Source organism: Nerophis ophidion, linkage group LG19, assembly GCF_033978795.1.
Source record: "Nerophis ophidion isolate RoL-2023_Sa linkage group LG19, RoL_Noph_v1.0, whole genome shotgun sequence".
Taxonomy (NCBI): Eukaryota; Metazoa; Chordata; class Actinopteri; order Syngnathiformes; family Syngnathidae; genus Nerophis; species Nerophis ophidion.
The window spans coordinates 26,279,332-26,297,402 of NC_084629.1; the positions used below are offsets into that span (position 1 = coordinate 26,279,332).

General features: G+C 38.5%; 1 protein-coding gene across 20 annotated transcripts in view; it reads left to right on the forward strand.

Annotated features, from left to right (window-relative positions):
• The window catches only part of caska (calcium/calmodulin-dependent serine protein kinase a), a 252,512-nt gene that overhangs the window by 140,178 nt on the left and 94,263 nt on the right, over nt 1-18,071 (forward strand). For all 20 annotated transcript variants that reach the window (XM_061879695.1, XM_061879694.1, XM_061879699.1 and 17 more), the window contains exons 3-5: nt 2,610-2,715; nt 3,625-3,702; nt 6,053-6,125. In XM_061879695.1, the coding sequence (XP_061735679.1) occupies nt 2,610-2,715; nt 3,625-3,702; nt 6,053-6,125 (257 nt within the window). The remainder of the gene's footprint in view (nt 1-2,609; nt 2,716-3,624; nt 3,703-6,052; nt 6,126-18,071) is intronic.

Genomic DNA, 18,071 nt, shown 5'->3' on the forward strand with positions numbered 1-18,071 from the left:
AGGAACACTAATACAAAACCTCACAATAATGTCTGATTGAATGCTAAAAACAGACCGCCTTAAAAACAGAATTGAATTAAAAATGTTCTACTGAATGAGACACCCAGAAAGTGCATGACAATAATGTGGGATTTACAATATTAACTATGAAATGAAATGAATTATATTTATATAGCGCTTTTTCTCTAATGACTCAAAGCGCTTTACATAGTGAAACCCAATATCTAATTTTTACATTTAAACCAGTGTGGGTGGCACTGGGAGCAGGTGGGTAAAGTGTCTTGCCCAAGGACACAACGGCAGTGACTAGGATGGCGGAAGCGGGGATCGAACATGCAACCTTCAAGTTGCTGGCACGGCCGCTCTACCAACCGAGCTATACCGAGGTATGGAGGATAAAACACTGAATATTGACAACATATGAACTAGGGGTGTAACGGTACACAAAAATTTCGATTCGGTTCCTACCTCGGTTTAGAGGTCACAATTCGGTTCATTTTCTGTACAGTAAGAAAACAACAAAATATAATTTTTGGGGTTATTTATTTACCAAATTTGCAAAATCTTCCAAAAATATTTTTCTTAGTGGAATATTTGATGTGAAGTAATCGGAACCTTGGATAGGTCAATAATTCATAATAACATTGATTTTGATTCAATATTATGTTTTGAGCAATGACAGTTTGAAATAAAAAAACAGCTTTGTTTATTAGTCAACATTGCAACTTTTTCTAAATTACATTTAACCTTCAAGCTTTTTTATTTCACTTTTGTTATGATTTTGTTTATTTTAATAGTATTTTAAGAATGTGCCGTGGGCCTTTAAAACTTTAGCTGTGGGCCGCAAATGGCCTCCAGGGCACACTTTTGACACCCCTGCTATAGATAAGAAAAAATGTAACCTGATAAATCTATGGATAAAAAGCAGAGCCTGGAGCCTAGCCCGGTCGCTGCTACCATGCTAGCAAAAGAGTACGTGTCTGGTGCTAGCAGCAATCGGGCTAGAATAGACTGACCATACGTCCTCTTTTCACTGGCCATGTCCTCTTTTGCAGGGCTGTCAGGGCAGACTTTCTTAAATGCCTTAAATGTCCGGCATTTTGAGTATTGTTTACGCTACTTAATATGTCCGTGTGGAAACTCGTTCGGTACAGCTCCGCACCGAACAGAAACCCCCGTACCGAAACAGTTCAATACAAATACACGTACCGTTACACCCCTAATATGAATGTCACATCCCCTCTCCATCCACATATTTTACAAACAAGCGAAACGCAAAAAAAATGCAAAAACACAGTGAAATATGAACGCAAAGGGTAAAAAAACCCCACCTACAATCTGATATATCTGCTACATCACTAAGCTTTAGAAATTCTGTCCCTGACTCCCGCATTTCTGGTTCTGGAAACAATCTGTGGAAACGCTCCCCACCCACACTGCTTGGCGCCTCATCTGAGCTGCTGTGACTTATATTACAATAGTAACTACAAACCCCGTTTCCATATGAGTTGGGAAATTGTGTTAGATGTAAATATAAACGGAATACAATGATTTGCAAATCATTTTCAACCCATATTCGGTTGAATATGCTACAAAGACAACATATTTGATGTTCAAACTGATAAACTTTTTTTTTTTTGCAAATCATTCACTTTAGAATTAGATGCCAGCAACACGTGACAAAGAAGTTGGGAAAGGTGGCAATAAATACTGATAAAGTTGAGGAATGCTCATCAAACATTTATTTGGAACATCCCACAGGTGTGCAGGCTAAATGTGAACAGGTGGGTGCCATGATTGGGTATAAAAACAGCTTCCCAAAAAATGCTCAGTCTTTCACAAGAAAGGATGGGGAAAGGTACACCCCTTTGTCCACAACTGCATGAGCAATTAGTCAAACAGTTTAAGAACAACGTTTCTCAAAGTGCAATTGCAAGAAATTTAGGGATTTCAACATCTACGGTCCATGATATCATCAAAAGGTTCACAGAATTTAGAGAAATCTCTCCAGGTAAGCGGCATGGCCGGAAACCAACATTGAATGACCGTCACCTTCGATCCCTCTGACGGCACTGTATTAAAAACCGACATCAATCTCTAAAGGATATCACCACATGGGCTCAGGAACACTTCAGAAAACCACCGTCACTAAATACAGTTCGTTGCTACATCTGTAAGTGCAAAGTTACTGCTACTGAAAAAAGATTTTCTTATTTAAACGGGGATAGCAGGTCCATTCTATGTGTCATACTTGATCATTTCGAGATATTGCCATATTTTTGCTGAAAGGATTTAGTAGAGAACATTGATGATAAAGTTTGCAACTTTTAGTCGCTAATAAAAAAGCCTTGCCTGTACCGGAAGTAGCAGACGATGTGCGGGTGACGTCACGGGTTGTGGAGCTCCTCACATCCTCACATTGTTTACAATCCCACTTTAATAAAATGGAATTAATCGTGATCAATATTTTTTATCCATATCGCCCAGCCCTACCTATCTTACACTAAACTACCAATCATGTGTGGAGGAAACTGAACTGGCTGATCATTAAAGATGATGATTATAATAGTAATAATAATAATAATGATGTATTTTTCCTCCTCTTTTAGACCTGAAGAGGGAGGCCAGCATCTGTCACATGCTGAAACACCCTCACATTGTGGAGCTGCTGGAGACCTACAGCTCGGACGGGATGCTCTACATGGTGTTCGAATTGTGAGTCAGGAACACGGCCATCACTCACTCACGCGGCAGGACGTGATGATGATGATGATGATGATGATGATGATGGGGAAGGAAGAAGAGAAGCGGAAGGGAGGAGGGAGGTTGCGGCAATAGAACGGCAGAGAAAGCGAGCCCTGCAGTGTTTTTTCAAATTATTTATTTAATATCGTTGCTGCTGATAGGAGGATTCTTGTTAGCGGATGGTGGTGGGGAGGAGGTGGGGGTTAGTGTGTGGAACAAGAAGTATGGAAAAGAGATGAGATTACGATTTCACACTGGCAGCCACCTTCCACTCAACCCCCACATCTTCATCTTGAATTGTGTTATCGCCAAACTGGACATTTTTTTTTGTGTGTGTGCATATCATGTGGCAGCCTTTGGGATCTGATGGGATTATTATGGTTCATACTTCTCCCTTACCTAGCGCCCGAGCAGGTCTTCATCCCTCCGAGAGCAGCAGATAAGTGAGCCGGCTGGCCAGATAAATGTAGTAGTCTACAGTTAATCGAGCCACACGTACAGTAAGTACCGAGCCAGGGTACTCAGACACCCGATGATTCAGTAGCAGTGTTAAAATAGGGTTGAAACTGTTGCCCCAGGCGGGTATTTACAAGAATGCACTTTTAAAGCATTTAAGCGAGGAATCACAAGATGATATTACACATACAAGAAATAAAATAAAACACCTTGCTTTTCCAACCCATGAAAATATAAGAAATATGAGAATATGTTTGTTAGGCCATCAAATGTAGTTGAACTGATGGAGCACTTATACAGTATGTTATGATGCAGATGGGAACCTCTAGTGGTAGTTTTTTGGTAATAGCAGCTGCACGCCTGGTGAACAAGCATTATGGACAGTGTGGAAAAGCATCTCATCAGTCTGTCTGTCTGTCTCAGTATGGATGGAGCGGACCTGTGCTTTGAGATCGTGAAGAGGGCGGACGCCGGCTTTGTGTACAGCGAAGCAGTAGCCAGGTGAGCTCGCCGTAGCGTCTAATTTTCTATTTATAACAGGGGTCTCAAACTCACTTTACTTGGGGCCCAATGGATGCAGAGTGCGGGAGAGGCTGGGCTGCGAGAAAAGATTCCTTAAAAAAATGTCAAATACTCCTCAGCATGTCTAGTTGTATAATGACGTTTCAAATTGTATTCCCTTTGCACCGCAACTTTCTCTGTGCAAATAAGACACGTCAGGGTGCCCCTGTGCTCAACAAAGAAACATTGCATCTCCCACTTTTACTGGAATTGTCTTTGCTCAGAAATTTGGGTCTTCATAAATCAGGGGTCCCAGACATGCGGCCCGCGATACATTATTTTGCAGCCCCCACCTTAATATGAAAGTTTAATGTTAGTGCGGCCCGCAAGTTTTATATGAATGGCGCTTGACAGCGTTGTGTTATTTGGATCCAAAATGGCTCTTTCAACATTCTGCGTTGCCTACCTCTGCGCTAGTGGAAAAGCGGCAAATGAGTGAAAGCGACAGAGACGTTGCCATGCAGACGAAGGTTTTCCTACGTGCCTTGCTGCAGTCACACCGCGACACCTATCCGTCAGTAATAACAGTCCCTGATAACCTGGACCAATTCAAACCATTATTTGTTTTTTTTTATTGTTTAATTTGCATTGCCTCACACAATGAACAATACATATATTTCTATATGAGGCCGAATAACACTCCGGGAGCCGTCACTTTTTTGCGCTCTCCAACCGTCGTGTTGCTGTAGGGAGGAAAAGCGGAACGACACACATTGCGGACATAACATTATTCTCCGTGCGCCGGCTAAGTACAAATATATTCCACAACCCCAAACATGTCTTTTCAAAGACTGCAGTGAAGGGACTGTTATTACTGACAGATAGGTGTCGCGGTGTGACTGCAGCCAGGCACGTAGGAAAACCTTCGTCTGCATGGCAACGTCTCTGTCGCTTTCACTCATTTGCCACTTTTCCACTAACGCAGAGGTAGGCAACGCAGAATGTTGAAAGAGCCATTTTGGATCCAAATCACACAACGCTGTCAAGCGCCATTCATGTAAAACTTGCGGGCCGCACTAACATTAAACTTTCATATTAAGCTGGGGGCTGCAAAATAATGTATCGCGGGCCGCATGTCTGAGACCCCTGATTTATGAAGACCCAAATTTCTCCAACTTTAACCCCCTTAGAAAAAAACTTGTCTCTTCAAGTACCACTATAATGACTAACATTAAAATACAGCAGCATAGTAGGTCTAAGTATGAATTAAAAAGTCTGTTTAATATTTTTACACCCAGTTTGAACAGTAACACTGTGTTTGAAAATTTTGGGGGGGAAAATGTCAAAAAAATATAAGTTACAATAATTTCCTCTGTGTGTATTACTGTAAATGGAAATGAAGTACTGCTGTTTTTATGGTTTAAAGAAAGGCAGCTTAGTTGCCAGAATTGTACTGTAAAATTTACGTTAGTTTTTTTTTAATGTAAATAAAAAACAAATGTAAATATTACAGTAAAATTTTGCTGCCAAAATCAAACAAACAAACTGGCAGCTTAGTTGCTAGAATTTTACTGCAAAATTTACATTAGTTTTTTTTACTGTAAATAAAAAACAAATGTAAATTATACAGTAAAATTTTGGCAACTAAGCTTCCAGTATGTTTGTTTGTTTTTAACTGCAAATCAACAACTTTAGATTTTTCGGTGTATTACTTTAAATGCCAAAACGGCACCACAGTTTATTCCAGTAAAAAAAAAAAGTACTGTTCATATAGAGAAAAATGCTGTAAAAACCACAGTAGATGTCACTATTTTACCATGAAATCTATTGCTACTTTAACATTGCGCAATGTGATGGATAACTTGCTTTGAAATAATTACATTAGTATTAGTATTTATTTTTATTTAAAAAAAAGGTATGAATGTTTGATAATATATTTTTACATAATAAGACTATATTTAAGTTAACATAATTTGTGATTACATGGAGTACATATTTTTTTTCCTCCCAAACTAAAAAGAAAGTATACATTTAGCAAGAAAAGTTACAGTACTTTATTGATACATACTTTTTCCAGGCTTTCGAGGGCCAAATAAAATACAGATGTCCCTGTCCTGGCAGCTTAGTACAATATGGCTGAAAAAACTTGACTGTAATAGTTGTGTAAAAAAATAAAGAATATTGTATTGTACATGCTGTCTGTCTGAAAGTGAGGCAGCTCACTTCCTAAAATGTGACTTTTAAATATTGTCTTTACAGGTAATAAATGTTCTATTATGGCCACATTTGGACCCCAGTGGCTATGTTCTATTTTTATATATGTACTGTATGCTTGTTTCTTTTTCTTTAGTCACTACATGCGACAGATCCTGGAGGCGCTACGCTACTGCCACGACAACAATGTCATTCACCGAGATGTCAAGGTATTTTTCAATATATTGTGTTGACTTTTTTATTTGTCATTTAATGCGAAAATATGTGCGTCGCCACTATCACTTCCACGTCAGGTGGGGCCTAAATGCGGTAAATGCTGCAATAGCTACTATTGTCCTGCTGGTAGCACTATGGAGGTAAATTGGTGTCTTTATTATGAAAGCTTTTTTTTGGACACTGAATTTATGTGACTGAATTTTTTGGTGTTTGAATTCTATGAACTGAATTCGGTACATCAAATTATGCTGACAATTTAATTGAATAAAAATGTCACTTAATTAAAAAATTAAAACAATGTTTAAAAAGTCAGTGTACAACAATTCAATGTAAATAATCACTGCATAAAAATGTATTGCGTCAACTCAAGAATCACGTCCGGTTAATTAAGACTGAATTAATCAATCCTGTCTAAGAACCAGAACCAGCCAATGAGGTGTCAAGTTTGAAGTCACATGACAAATTCCCACAATGAATGCAATTCATTTTTCTGCACTCACATTTTTTTATTCAATAAAACTGTTTAATTGGGGCAAAAAATCAGTTCACAAATATCAAACAAAAAAATTATAATAAATGTTTAAAAAAAAATTTTTTTAAAAACCTTTTGTAATAATGCATTGAAACAATAGTGTCTTTTAATATTTATTTTGTTCTTTTGCGTATCTCAATACATAACTTATTTGATGTATTTGACTTTATGTACTATTTATTGATCCTTATGATGATTCGATTCCTATCCAACTATTTTTGTAAATGTAATAAAATGTTAAATTCAATTTATTTCCTTATTTGGATTATTTGTTGATTTAAGAGCATTTTTATTGCTTTAATGACCAATTATTCCATAACATGAATGACATTACTCTGTCAAAGAGGTGATGGGCGGGATCAGTGATCTGATTGGTCCAACTGCTATGTAAGCTATGGTGTGCTGAATTCAATTAATCAAAGTTTACATATATATAGCCTTAAATCACGAGTGTCTCAAAGGGCTGAACACACCACAACGACATCCTGTGTTGTTTTTTAATAAAAGGTTATAGAGTTAATAAGACAAAAGTAAAAATGCTATATATCATGGAAAGAAAATATTGAGATAATTGTGAAATATACTACAGTAAAAAATAGTTATATTGATATTATTAATGATGAAAGTCCATTTCAACAATTTCTATCCAAGACGGTGTTAACATTAGACACTGTGGAAATAAATACATTGAAATGGCACCTAAGCGCACTTTTGTTGTTGTATGTTTGTTTGCCTTCAGAGGGCACTGCTGCTTCAGTTGAGTGCGTCGTCGTTTCCAACTCACACAAATTATAAATACAAACGCAGCACTGTAAGGATGTAAATATATGAACATTAAAAGCCTCATGCTTTCATGTCAATAAAAGTTCATCTGGTTTGCTTGTGATTGTCAAAGCTCCTTTGATGTGGCGTGCATCATCTTTTTATTTTGTCTGATTGCCTCGCCTCATGCATGGTGACTAATGGTGGAATGGCTGCTTTCAGCCTTTGTTTTTCTTTTCATCGCTGTTTTCAGAGAATGATGTGGTTAATGTCCTTTAAAACCGGTTCTGATGATGCATTCAAAGCGGCTGTGAAATTGGAAAAGACCAAGTTGGAACAAAGAACATTGCAGACGAGCTCGACTAAGTGTGTCGTCAAGCTTTAAAGGTTCACTGTGATGTCAGCGAGCTCATTTTCTACGATAAAAATGGATAATAGTAATTTATACCGTATTTTCCGGGCTGTAGTGTGCACTCATATTTAAAGTGCATTGACCAAATTTTGGAAGAAATAAATATGTTTATATATATATATATTAGCCACACCGGAAAATAAGGCGCAGGCATAAACCGGTACGAAATATTTTGTAAATATTTATTTACATCCCTTTTTAATTATTTCCAAACTGTGTCCAACACGGCAGTAAAACGGCTAAACAAACAAAACAGAAGTAATCTTCATGGACCCTCTAGCTGTGGAAGCTAGCTCTTCAATCAGCTAAACGGACTCAATAACTCCACTGTGTCGTTTTGTTGAATTTACGAAACTGAAACAATACAAAAAGAATGGCATTGTAAGTTAATAATACTAACACAGACACTTGTAGACGAGATAGTATATTATTCGCTAATGCTAACCGACTCTAGCTTGATTACCTCAAGATAAGACGTACAAATATGCATGAAAACACTCCTACAGACATCACACATGGGACAGTTTAGTAAGGAAGCCTTGTTTTAGTTGTGAAACTTTCAAACATTACTTGGAGTAATGAATGAAGAATGCTTACGAGCAGAAATGCTATGGACGCATAATTCCAGTTCATTCCAGTTGTGTATGTATGTATGTGTGTATATGTATTTATATGTATGTGCATGTATATGTATGTATGTGTATATATATGTGTATGTGTGTATATGTGTATGTATATATATATATATATATATATATATATATATATATATTTGTTCTGTATTTATTTTATTTGAAAGAAAAAATAATAGTACAATATATTATTTATTTGTGTGGGGCGTCGTGCGGGTCTCGCTTCCTGTTGAGTGGGGTCCGTGCCTGTGTGGCCCGTCCTTGCGCTGTGGAGTCTGTGTTGGTGACTTGATGCGGTGGAGGCGCGGCCCCTTTGTCTGGTCTGGATGCTGTATCTCGGTTGTTTGGGCGGGTTTGGGTTGGGGCGGTGGGGTCTATTGGTGGGGGGGGTGTTGATGTCTCTTGTTTGCGTGTTGGCGTTTGGGCTGACTGGCGGGCTGGCACGGGTTGATCTCCGTGATCCTGTTGGCGTGTGGTTGCCGGTCGCAGTTTATTTATTTATTTAATTTTTTATTTATTTTTTTTCCCCCAATCACTTTGATTTGATGGGGTGGTGCTAGCTGTCTGGGGATATTGCAGCTGCTGTTTCTTATGCCGTTTGTTTGTGGTGTGGGCGCCCGAGGCTGCTGGGTCCGGTGCAGGGGGGTGACTGATGTTGTGACTGGTGGTAGCGGCCACTCGTGGTTGTCGGGGCTGACTGACCAGCTGGCTTCATACTTGTTTATTGTCGTGTTGATTGGATTGTCGGGTGTGGGCCTGGGGTGCCCTCGCGCCCTGCCGCGCCGCCCTTGTGCGCCCGGTTTCACACCGTTGTCTGGGCCGTCCTTGTGGGGGGTTGTCCCTGGATGGCGTGGGTACGGGGCCAGACCCGTGGGGCTTGGTGGTTCGGCTAGTTCTCAGTGGACAGTAGATGCCTGGACTTCATTGCTGTCCCTCCGACATGTGTATGGATTTGTTGTCGTATAGATATTTGTGCGTGTGTATGTGTGTATGGATGGATGCAAATGTGTGTATGTACGTATATTGGTGTGCATGTATGGTTACAAGAATGTGTGTTCATAGATGTGTATATGTATGAGCGTATGTGCATGTGTGGGTATGTATACGTATGTATGTATGTGTATGCGTGTATATGTATGTATATATTTATGTATGTTAATATTTATGTTTTTATGTATGTATACACGTGTATGTATGTGTGTATGTTTGTGCATTTATAGGTGTATGTATATGTGGGTATCTGTGTGTATGTATATGTAAGTGTACGTGTGTATGTGTGTATGTATGTATGTATGTATGTATGTGTATATATGTATATGTGTGTATGTGTGTATGCATGTGTATATGTATGTGTATATGTATATATGTATATGTATATATATATATTGCTATATAATATGTATGCCGGTATGTGTATGTATGAATATATACATACACACGTGTGTGTGTATGTATATATGCAGATGTATATAGTTGTATATGTATGTGTGTGTGTGTGTATGTATATATATATGTGTATGTATATTTCTGGGGATACGCTCTGGGCATGCTGGTCAATCGGGGTTGGCGCCTCAGGCTACTGCATCCGGGCTGCATGTCTGTGGCCCCTGGGTCCCGCCGTCCATCCCCTCCAGGTGTCCTTCTTGGTTGGGGCCGGCTGGGTCTAGTCCCCTCATCCATTGTGGTAGCTTGGTGCTGCAGGGTATTCCGACTTGCTGCGAGTCGGCTAGCTGCTGGGGTAGTGAGGTCGTGTGTCAGCCTGTCTGTGAGCTTATTTATTTATTTTTTATTTTTATTTATTTATTTATTTTTATTTTTTTATTTTTTTTGGTGTGTATATATGTATGCGGAGGTATGTGTGTATATGTATGTATGTATGTATATATGTGTATGTGTGCATGTATGTATATATATGTGTGTATATGTGGGTATATATATGTATGTATGTGTATGTATATATGTGTATGTGTGCATGTATGTATATATATGTGTATATGTGTGTGTGTATATATATATGTGTATATGTGTGTGTATATATATGTATGTGTGTGTGTATGTATGCATATGTATGTATGTGTGTATGTATATATATGTATGTATGTGTGTGTCCGTGTATGTATGTATGTGTATGTGTGTATGTATGTGTATATATACGTATATGTATGTATGTGTGTGTATTTATTGTGTATATGTGTATGGATATGTATGTATGTAAAAGTATGTGTATGTATGTGTTTATGTGTATGTATATGTGTGTGTATGTGTATATATATGTGTATGTATGTATATATATATATATATATATATATATATATATATATATATATATATATATATATATATATATATATATATATATATATATATATATAATTTTATGTATTTATTTTGGTTTTTTTTTTTTTTTTTTTTTTTTTGTTTTGTTTTGTTTTTTCCTTTTCCCCCCTCTCTCAGGGGGGGCCTACGACAGGGCGGTTGCTGGTTGTTCCATCTCCATCGTTGGGGTCCCTGCGGGTGGGGTGGGTGGTCCCCGCGGCCCTGCGCTGGGTGGTCCTGTGGCAGCCGGCTCGGGTGGGGTGGCCTGGTGTGGGCCGCGCCGTGCTCCCCGGGGGTGGGGGTGGGGTCGGGGGGGCCCGGGTGCTGGTGGGGCGGGGGCGGTCTTCCCGTCCGGCTGCGGGGAGTCTCTGGGTTCCCCCGGGCGGGGCGTCCCGTCTTTCTGCCCGTGTGGGGGGTTCTCTCTCGCTGGCTTGGGGTCTGGCCGTCCGCTGCTTCTCTCGTGCCCTGTCCTCTGCCGGGCGCGTCTGTCTGCTGCCGGCTCTTCCGGGTGGCGCGGTGGGCCGGGCTCTGAGTGTCCCGCCGCTGGCCGGCCTGGCTGCGTGGGGCGGGTGATCCCTGGTTCCCTGGGCGCCACACCTGCTGTTTGGGTTGGGCTCTCTGGGCGGCTGGGTCCGCACTCTGGCTCCCACGCACACTAGGGGTCAAATATATTGTACATACAAACACACATATACTAACACAACACACACCGTTACTCATACATACAAATGTCCATACATTGGTACCTACGCTCCCACATACATACACAAATACATTACATATCTACATACTCCAAGTCCGTCCATCCACGCGCACATTCACGGTACAAACATACATATACTGTACATATACATTCACTGTACAAACAAACATACATATACTGTACATATACATTTACTGTACAAACATTCATATACACATTCCGTCAGCGATCCTGTTCTGTCTCCCTGTAATGTTTGTCTAAACTTGAATGGGATTGTGCTGAAAATTTTAATTTTCCTGAAGGAACTCTCCTGACGGAATAAATAAAGTACTATCTAATATACAAGTACATATACATACATACACTCATGCACATAATCATGTTTCATCAAACATATATCAATGCTGTTGCCCTAGGGTAAACTGGGTAACACAAGGCATATTGACAGAGCTTAAACCATTGTTACTATAACAATCTACAAGATTAATTAATATAGGTTGCCTCTCTCTCTTCCGTTTCATCTTTCGATATTCCTTCTTCTTTTTTCCTTTTTTTTCTTTTTTCTTTTATTTTTTTTATTAAAAAATTTTTTATTATCTTTCTAGCTATCATTATGTATACATATTGTTGCATTTGAACAACGTTATTGTTGATAATAGAGGTAATCTATTGTTTTGTTCATGATCAATTCTATTGGTATTTGTATTGCTCCAGTTTTAGTGTAAAAATGCTCATTGTCATTACTATATTATTTATTTCACTAACTTCTTATTTGCTATCACTTTTACGATCATATTTGTACATATTATGTATGTGCTGGTGTTGTTCTATTGTTGTTGTTGTTATTGTTGTATTTGCTGTTGTTGTTTTTGTCTCTCTGTCTAGTCCCCCTCTTATCCCCACAATTTCCCCCTCTGTCTTCCTTTTTTTCTCTTTCTATCCCCTCCTGCTCCGGCCCGGCTGCACCAAATGATGATATAAATACATTTAATAAAGTCACATTCAAATAAGACAACAAGAGAGGTATCTTACACTTCTCTTTTGTAAAGTAAATCTGAACAGCCGATATGGGCATTTACATCAACTATATGATTTGCCTGAGAAGCTGGACAGGACAAAAAAAAAAAAAAATTCCTGTTCAAGGAACAAAACAATCCGGAAAATACGGTGATTAAAAATAAATGTGATTGATGTTGCGTAAACTCTCCCCATTTATCTTTAACTGCTATTGTTTGAGCATGACAAAGAAAGCTAATAACCAATTGGTCAAAAAGTGTTCACTGAGTTGACTAACCGGTACAAAACACCAATTGTAGCGTGGCTGAGTACAGTAGTACCATGCTTGGGCCCACTTTACCCATAAAGTCTGGTGCAATTGGCTAGTATGAAGATCAGTGCACTCCAACTCACACGCACGCACGCATGCATGCAACGTAGCCGAATCATAGAATGTACAGAAATGCGATTGTTTCTCGTCAATTTTTAATAAACAGAAAGCCTCCTTAAACAAATAAAAAGACACAAAGTAATCCAAAAGTCAAACCCCACTGCAAACCCACTAATAACTGTAGCTACATTCCTGTGTGCAATCAGGACGTGTCAATTAGTCAATGCGATCGCTCCTCTTGCAAGTTATTAATGGAAAGGGTTGAATTCGGACGATTCCGGTTCCGATTCTGGTACCTTGTTCTGATTCCGGTTCCCAACAATTCATTTATCCCTGTAATGTTTGTCTGATCTGGAATGGGATTGTGCTGAAAATGTTAATTTCCCCTCAGGTATTAATAAAGTATGTCCGATTCTGATTCTGATTTAGGAAGAAAGGTCAAAATGCTACTATTCTCACCAGGCTATTTTTAGGCAGTAAATAGATATCATTCCTCTGAACTCAAATATCCATTATATGAGGTTTCTTTCCACAGGAGTACATTTTAAAAAAACGTACACTTTGTTTTCAAATACCTTATTTAAAAAAATATATTTTGTGTTACACTGTAAAAAATGACGGCAAGCAATTGTTAAAGGGGGGACATTATCACAATTTCAGAAGGCTTAAAACCAATAAAAATAAGTTCCCAGTGGCTTATTTTATTTTTCAAAGTTTTTTTCTAAATTTTACCCGTTCCGGAATATCCCTAAAAAAGCTTTAAAGTGCTTGATTTTCGCTATTTGCCTGAGCCACTGTCCATTTCCCTGTGACGTCACATAACGATTCCAATACAAACAATGGCAAATAGCACAGCAAGATATAGCTCGGATTCAGACTCGGATTTCAGCGGCTTAAGCGATTCAACAGATTACGCATGTATTGAAACAGATGGTTGGAGTATGGAGGCAGATAGCGAAAACAAAATTGAAGAAGAAACTGAAGCTATTGAGCGAATAGCTATTGACGCTATTCGGCCATGCATGTCTGTCTTAGCATCGCCGGTAAAATGTGCAGACCAACCGATCAGGACTTTCGCATTGACACTGGATCAACTTAAATCCGTCGATTGGTAAGTGTTTGTTTCGCATTAAATGTGGGTGGAAGGAAACGCTGGATGTAAATATAGTTTCAAATGTACCTACAGGTAGCCTAAATAGCATGTTAGCATCGATTAGCTGGCAGTCATGCCACGACCAAATATGTCTGATTAGCACATAAGTCAATAAAATCAACAACACTCACCTTTGTGATTTCGTTGACTTTATCGTTGGGAATGCATCTGCTTTGAGTGTCGCAGGATACCCAGACATTCTTGCCATCTCTGTGCCATCTCTGTGCCATCTCTGTCGTAGCATCGCCGGTAAAAACCAAATGAGGAACTTTCGCATCTCTTGACACTGGATCAACTTAAATCCGTCGACTGGTATTTGTTTGTTTGGCATTATATGTGGATGGAGGGAAAGGCTGGATGTAAATATAGCTACAAATGAGGCATAATGCTGCAATATGTACATAGAGCTAGCCTAAATAGCATGTTAGCATCGATTAGCATGCCGTGCTAATCGATGCACATTCTACGTAAATCAACTTGAATCCGTCCCTGATCGTGTTGTTACACCCTCCGACAACACACCGACGAGGCATGATGTCTCCAAGGTATCGGAAAATAGTCGAAAAAACGGAAAATAACAGAGCTGATTTGACTCGATGCGTGTGATGTGGTTGGGAAAAATGCCGTTGAGTACCGATGTGACGTCACATTCTGACGTTGTCGCTCAGAAAGGGATAAACAGAAACGCGTTTAATTCGCCAAAATTCACCCATTTAGAGTTCGGAAATCGGTTAAAAATATATATGGTCTTCTTTCTGTAACATCTAGGTATATATTGACGCTTACATGGGTCTAGTGATAATGTTCCCCTTTAAATAGCAACAGTAAAACACCGTAAAATCAAAAACAGTTGATCACAGTAGCAAATGCAGTGGATTCCTGCAAACCAAGAAACACTAGACACTAGGTAGCAGAGGTGGGACCAAGTCATTGTTTTGCAAGTCACAAGTAAGTCTCAAGTCTTTGCCCTCAAGTCTCGAGTCAAGTCCCGAGTCAAGACAGGCAAGTCCCGAGTCAAGTCCAAAGTCAATACTGGGAAGTCTCAAGTCTAGTCCCAAGTCCTGCATTTTGAGTTTCGAGTCATTTCAAGTCTTTTCAACCACAGACTAGTACATTTACACAGATTGTGTATGCTTTTAAAACGCTGTATGTATTTATTATTAAAACCGTGCTTATACTGCACTTCATAATAGCACTATTAACCAGTTATTCTAAACATTTAACTCATTCTTTTACAGTATAAACACATTTCAAAAAACAAGTGCAACTGTACTTATTTGCACAAAAGTGTTAAAATTGTATTTCCATGGAATATTGCATTGTAACTAGTTCCACAGCAGTTTCTATCCTGTTCTTACCTTATCTCATTGATCTCATCTCACACTATATATGTGTTTATGTGTGCGTACACATAGAAAACATAACAAATACATGAACATAACAATGAACAGTGCTGTACTTTTTAGATGTCAGGGCTCTATGGAATATGTACACATATTCTTAATATAGTATACATTTTAATTGACCTTTATTTGACTATGTTTGTCTTTTTGCAGGTGGCTAAAATATGCGGTGCTGCTGACCGCTGTCTAATGTTACATTACTGTTTGTGATACAATCACTAACGTAACGTTATGTGTAGGTGCCTTATGCAACCCTGCTTAAAAAAAATCACTTGACAAAAAGTATGAATAAGGTAGCGAACTACAGTGGACGCAACAGATTGCCGTGTTTGCAATGACGTTATAACCATAGACATCTTATAAGTAGACGCAGAATTGGCTGCTGTGACGCAAGCAATTTGGCCGCCATCTTGAAGTGGTGATGAGGAGCCGGCAACCAGCCTAAACTGACAGTTGACAGGTAGAAAACAAAGATGCTGGGCTGGTATTCAGCGTTTTCCTGCTCAAATGAGCGGACTGTTGAAAATAGGAATTGGGGGATTACTTTTCACAAGTAAGATTTAACATTAACATACTATTGGTTGTATTTTGTGAAAATAATATTACCAAAGAGTTAAGCAGGAGCAAAGAACTACAATATTTGTATGTGAAAATCACAAAGAAATCTTCTGGGGGAGGATGACCCCCGCTACAGGTATGTGGTTTACAAACTTTCAGGCCCACCTAAAACAAAATTCACCAGCCGCCACTGATTATGATGCATTCTCATTTTATTGTAACCACAGATAAGTCTTCAAGTAACAATATTCAAATACTAACTTTGTTGGGTAAGACAGAATTTGGTTTTATTCTGAATCCAGTGAAACAGATTGGTGGTTTTAGCTGAAATAAAGACTTTCAGGTGTTTATATATGTTTAAGTATTTGGCAGACACTTTTATCCACAGCAACATACATGAAAAATACATATAAAACAATCACTGTAAACATGATCATTTAAAGGAAGAATTTAATAGAAAATATCAATACAAAGTGTCAAGACAGAATAAACCATCTGCTGTTGCAGCAACAGAGTATAAGTCTATAACAGTGGTTCTCAACCTTTTTTCAGTGATGTACCCCCTGTGAAATTTTTTTTAATTCAAGTACCCCCTAATCAGAGCAAAGCATTTTTGCTTGAAAAAAGAGATAAAAAAGTCAAATACAGCACTATGTCATCAGTTTCTGATTTATTAAATTGTATAACAGTGCAAAATATTGCTCATTTGTAGTGGTCTTTCTTGAACTATTTGAAAAAAAAAGATGTAAAAATAACTAAAAACTTGTTGAAAAATAAACAAGTGATTCAATTTTAAATAAAGATTTCTACACATAAAAGTAATCAACTTAAAGTGCCCTCTTTGGGGATTGTAATAGAGATCCATCTGGATTCATCAACTTCATTCTAAACATTTCTTCACAAAAAAAACAACTATTCAATATTTATGGAACATGTCCACAAAAAATCTAGCTGTCAACACTGAATATTGCATTGTTGCATTTCTTTTCACAGTTTGAGTTTATGAATTTACATTCATATTTTGTTGAAGTATTATTCAGTAAATATATTTATAAAGGATTTTGAATTGTTGCTATTTTTAGAATATTTAAAAAAATATCATGTACCCCTTGGCATACCTTCAAGTACCCCCATTTGAGAACCACTGGTCCATAGGTCCGTAAGATATATAGATATCTAATGTATTCATACATTGTTTATGTAGGATATACGCATGTATATATAACCTAATCATATTGTTTCTTTAACTTAAAAATAGCTGACTGTTTTTTTCACCTTCTCTGGGATTATATTCCCAGTTTTGATCTCAGACGTCTGGTCACTTATAGCATATAAGAATATTCTATTACTGTTAAGCAAATTATGAACACGCCAAGACATGTGTCTTTTATCCTAGTTACACGTATGACAAAAAAGCGTGTGAGTATCAGTGGTATTCAGTGAGGTAATATGAATTAAATGCGCTGACAATTCATTGCTCCTGCCAAAGGAATTGCCCTGAGTGGAGCGGATCACCACTCCAAGATGGCGACCGCGCGTCACGTCAGCGGCAACAGGCAGTAGTGCTCCATGCTGCGTCTACTTATAAGATGTCTATGGTTCTAACGTTAGCAGTGAGTTTACAGCCTCACTGATTTAACTACACAACAAATAAAAGTTACGTTACTCAGCCAATAAATGTTAGCTTACATTCAAAACGTACCCTTCTTTGTGCGACTTCAAATGTCGAACGAAGTTGGAAGTTGTTGCATCTCCGTCTGTAATCTTCCAACCGCATGTTTTGGATAAGGCAATTCCTGTTTTGTTGACCAAGTCGTAAGCTTAATACCCGAACGAAACACTTTATGGCATAATTTGATTCACTTATTCTTCTGTTGTTTGAAAGCTCTTCTTCGTTGGTTTTCCTGCAATTTGATTGGATGAATGCTGTGTGACGAAAACAACGTGGATGTAATTTGATTGGCTGTAATTTGATTGGGTGTTGTACTGACAGGTAGCGCACAGGCTGTCATTGCACACATGTTGACAAACATGCGTACACAATGGAAGATACGGAGCGCTCCTGAATAACTTTTTAATCG